The sequence below is a fragment of the Eurypyga helias genome, unplaced genomic scaffold (assembly GCF_000690775.1).
Source record: "Eurypyga helias isolate BGI_N326 unplaced genomic scaffold, ASM69077v1 scaffold30803, whole genome shotgun sequence".
Lineage (NCBI taxonomy): Eukaryota > Metazoa > Chordata > Aves > Eurypygiformes > Eurypygidae > Eurypyga > Eurypyga helias.
Window position 1 is genome coordinate 9733 of NW_010242373.1, and position 4747 is coordinate 14479.

Sequence of the window (4747 nt, forward strand, 5' to 3'; positions counted from 1 at the left end):
TCACAGGTTTTTCACTGCCACTTTAACAGCAACTTCTTCCCTCTGTTCCTGGAGCACCTGCTGTCAGACCAGATCTCGGTCTCTACTGGATCCTTCCTGCTTGGTGAGTCTCAGGTGGGACTGGAGGGAGCAGCCGGGTTCGCACCTGGCTCGAGTGTGGATCTGCTCTTCCCAAACTCTGGGTGGGGGAGAGGTGTGCTCACGTGCAGCTCTCTAGGCTGCAAGACTCACACATGCACACACCCCACATGCTTCCCTGGGCCCTCCGGGTCATCCTTCCTGGGTACAGAAGTAAGTGGGAGCCTTTTTAAGTGATGATGAGCCCAGTGTGCTGGACTGTGGCCCAGGCTCCGTGGAGGTATTGTCCTGAGTTTTGCTGGCTGCAGATAGTGTCCCCAGGATGCTGCAGGGAACACAGCCGTCAACTGAATCCCTTTCTCTGTGGCATATGGACTATTTCCGTGAGATACATGGGCATTGGTCCTAGAACCTCCCTGGGAGGTTCTGTGTGGGCCAGGTCTGCTCACGCTGTCCTGTCCCTCACTTCTGCTCCCGGGCTGAGTCCCAGCCCCTGTACGATACTGGACAAGTCTTGTCTTCCTGCCTGTGAGGCTGAAGGAAGGCGGCTTCCCTCCGTAGGAAGGGTGTGTGCTGACTGCACCCTCCCGTGCTGCAGATGCAGGGCACCGTGAATACAGCCTTGATCTTGGTGTTGGTCTGGGGGCACATGGTGGATACTGAAATTCCCTCAAGCTGTTTGTGCCTCTGTCTCTGCTCAGGTGTTTCCTACATTGCCCCCCACCTCAACAACCTCTACTTCCTGTCCCTCTGCCGCCGCTGTGGGGTTTACGCTGTGGTGCGAGGACTCTTCTTCCTGAAGCTGGCACTCAGTGTTGTCATGCTCCTGGCAGGACCTGATCAGGTGTATCTGCTCTGCATCTTCATTGCCAGGTAGGCAGGCAGCGCTGGCTTCCTCTGCCACCTGGGAAGGGAAATGGCTTGTCTCTGTTGGACAGAGAGGGGTGGGAGCCAGGGTCACACAGAAGCCACGTGGCTCCTGCCCTGTTAGCCACTGGGCCAACGTGTCCTATCCCCAGGCCTGTCTGTGTGGGTCAGGACTGACCCAAGGCATCGCTGCAGGGCACACACATGGCTTATTGCAGTGTTCCCCTTCTGTAACTAGGGCTTCTGAAATGCTCATTTTAAGTGGGGGGGAACCTTTGTCACCCTCCTTCCATTTTCTCTGATTTCTCGCCCACTCCCATCATTCCTTGATGCCCCTGTTCATTCAGTGTTTGCCTGTTGTTCTGCAGCAACCGGGTGTTCACAGAAGGGACCTGCAAGTTGCTCAACCTGGTGGTGACCGACTTGGTGGATGAGGATCTGGTCCTGAACCGCAGGAAGCAGGCAGCCTCGGCGCTGCTCTTTGGGATGGTGGCTCTGGTCACCAAGCCGGGTCAGACCTTCGCCCCCCTGATTGGCACCTGGCTGCTGTGCGCATACACGGGTAAGGCTGCTCCTGGGGAAAGGGGCGGGGCGGGAGAGGGCAGGCCTGTGAGCTGGCGTCCTCCGCCATGCCCCGGGTGGGTGCAGAGGGCTCTTCCAGTCACTAAGCTGTGCCTGGTGTCTGCATCTCCAAGGCCAGTTGCTCAGGGAGAATGGACGAGGCTCCGTCTCTGCCGTCCCCAGTCTCACAAACCCTTCTTTGCCACCAGGCTACGACATCTTCCAGCGCAACCCCTTGAGCAACGTGGTGAGCGCCCAGCCGAAGCTGGAGTCTGCCGCAGCCCTGGAGCCAACTCTTCGCCAGGGCTGCTTTTACCTCCTTGTCTTCGTCCCCATCACGTGTGCGCTGCTGCAGCTCCTCAGCTGGTCTCAGTTCAGCTTGCACGGGAAGCGGCTGCAGATGGTGAAGGCTCAGCGCCAAAGCCTGACGCAAGGCCGAGCGCCGGAGGTTAAAACAATCTAGGGGTGTCCGAGCCCCCGGGGCTCAGAAACCCCCACATTTACAGTTCAGCTGTGAAATGCTGTAATGCCCATGTTTACTCGTTCCAGGAGGTGGTTGCTGAGGAAGGCAGGAAGCTCAGAGTGAGGAGCCTGGGGTAGATCACTTGGCCGCAAGAGCACTGTATCCAAGCCTGTCCCAGGAAGCGGAGGGCTGGCTGCTCGTCCCCCAGGGAGGTGCTGGGGTGCAGTGCGTGCTGGGGACAGCCACATCCCTAGCACGGTCCTCTGCCCTGGGGAACTGCAGCCTCTGGCTGAGCAGGAAGGGACCACACTGGGAGTCCTTCCTTGCTAGACCCCACAGCTTTGGGGAGTGGAGAGGGAGGCTGCTGAGGGACCAAGTGACCAAGGAGGGTGACTTCAGGACAGCAGGAGCAGGATGGGAGCATCCTCAAGACCTTTCCCAACAGCTGGTACAACCCTTCCCACATGCAGTGCTGTGGTTCTTGGACCAAATCCGCTTTTAGGGATTTCTTGTTCCCAGGACAATATCCCACATAGCCAGGGTCTGCTGGCCGTGCTTGTTTTACGCTAAAGCTCCCTCCTCCCGGCCTTGCAGAGGGAGGTGGTGCTGGGCTGGGAAAGGTCCTGGGCTTGAGCTGGGGTCAGAGCCCTGAGCTGGAACGTCTCATCTGGCATCCTGCTGCCCGTGTTTATCCCTCTCGCCCCTTGCAGTCAGCGCTGTCACACAGCTCTGCCCTGAGCCCTCTCCCACGCTGCCTGGGGCTGCGGGGCCAAGGTCAGGGAACCAACTCCTAACCCAGCCGCTGGAAGTGCCTCCCGCCCAGGGCCAGCCTAGGTGACCCAGCGAGGCAGCCTGGTGCCTTCCCTGCTTCAGGGGGAGGGCACAGTCAGGAGGAGACCCCAGGTCTTGCTTTTGTGCCTTCAATTCCTCTTTGGAGCCTGTTTGACACAATGCTGGGCTGTCACAGGGTTGAGATTTTACCTCTGTGAGGAGACAGACCCCTCAGCTCCTCTGCACTTGGAACGGTGCCCCCCAGTTCGGTAATGTCATCGTGCACCTGAGGAGGAGAGCAGGTGCTTTGGTCTCCCTGGTTCTGGGAGCAGGCAGGTAGTCACCAAAGGGATCCCGGCAGTGGGTGTGGGGACGAGATGTGCCAAAGCAGGTGCTCTGCCCTGTGCCTGCCTGCAGGAGGGGGTGTGCCGGCCACGTCTGAAGGCTGTACATGCTCAGGGGTGTGCTGTTCTTCTGTGCTGTTCCTGTCTAGCGCCAGGCTCCCTCCGCGGTCTCGGCCCCCAGCCTGCCACCTTGCCTCGGGATACGGCCGCCTTCTGTCTTGGACCAAGACATTCCTGCCGCGAGGCTTCTGTAGCTCTTGATGGCTCAATCATAAGTTATTTGTGTGACCTCTGACAAAGTTTGAGAATGATTCTTCATTTCATAAATTAAAAATGATCTTCTTCTGTACTACGTGGTGGTTTTCCTTGGGGAGTCGTGCAGTACCACAGGAGCACAACTGTGGTTGTAGGGGAGAAAATGGGATTGTTCCTCTCCAGCAGCGCTCTGGGTTGGGGGGCCTGCCTCACTGGCAAAGGATGAGCAGGCTGGTGTAACAGCTGCCTTTTGGGGGGACGTGAGTCCCTGACCCCTGCTGCTTTGGAAGGCCCCAGGGACTGGATTGCCCTGTTCCTTTGACACCTGCTTCTGGGGACAGTCACAGACCTGGGTGCTGTGCCACCCTCCCATGCCCCCACCTGCCCTGGGAGCAACGCTCGCCCTGGCAGTTCTCTGCACCAGCTCTTCTCAGGGTGAGCAGCATCGCTCCGTTGCTGATGCTCAGCCAGGGCTGCCCTCGCGCAGGTTCCCTACCCCTCGGCCGCCCTTCACCTGCCTGCAGTGCCCAACAGGGCTCGGGGGCGATGGCTGCGAGGAGAGCAGCTCTGGACACCACAGCTGCAGCCAGGAATCTCCGCCCTCAGCTCAAGCACCGCATCAGGAAGGCAATCCTGGGCCAGAGATGGCATCTCCGTGCAGAGCGGCCAGCAACAGTTCTGCACAGGCGAGAGAACACGTGTTACCTCCCTACAGCTGCAAACATGGTCAGAGGAGGCCAGGAGGCTGAGGGTTGTATATGAACGCCTTTATTTAAGTATGCTGGGCACCACCAGGCAGCGCGGTTGGACAGTGTGCGGGGAACAGCCAGGCAGATGGAATGAATGCAGGGACGGAGAGGGCACTGCCCCTTCTGCCAGGCCAGCAGCGGGGCTGGGAGGGGGCAGAGACCACTGGCACTGCAGGGGGGGGCACGTGTAACTGAACCCAGCGGGGTTTGCTTCTTCCCACTGTGGCAAACCAACAGATTTTCCCGCAGAAAGCTGAGCAGAGAGCTCTTCTCTACCTGACAGGTTCCTGCTTCAAAACCAGTGTCCCCTCTCGGGCAAGACCACCACACCCGCCCACCTCCAGCCCCCCCGCACCTGGGTGCCGCAGGGGCAGCACGCCTGGGTTCGCCTCGGCTGGGGCAGCATGGCTCCCGCAGCCCCCCCAGCTCTTACCCCATCTCTGCGCCGTGGGGCGACCCCGAGGTGACACATGGCAACGAACAGAAAGGAGGGGAACAGGGAGGAACTGCCACCGAGCAACTCCAGCGCCGCTGCTACTGCCAGGTACTGCAGAGAACTGACACTGGGAAAAACAAAAGCACCAAATAATGCGTAAGAAAAGCCCCAAGGGGAAGAGTGACACCCCCCCAGCGCAGAGCAGGTCCACGGGACTGCCCTC

The 4747-nt window shown here is 59.6% G+C and overlaps 1 protein-coding gene across 2 annotated transcripts in view; it reads left to right on the top strand.

Moving 5' to 3' along the window:
* TMEM180 (transmembrane protein 180) overlaps positions 1-1989 on the top strand; it is a 5984-nt gene extending 3995 nt beyond the window's left edge. For both annotated transcript variants that reach the window (XM_010149061.1, XM_010149062.1), the window contains 4 exons: positions 7-103; positions 780-951; positions 1314-1507; positions 1716-1989. In XM_010149061.1, coding sequence (XP_010147363.1) covers positions 7-103; positions 780-951; positions 1314-1507; positions 1716-1969 — 717 coding nt within the window. In that variant the 3' untranslated portion in view covers positions 1970-1989. The remainder of the gene's footprint in view (positions 1-6; positions 104-779; positions 952-1313; positions 1508-1715) is intronic.
* Positions 1990-4747: the final 2758 nt, after the last annotated feature.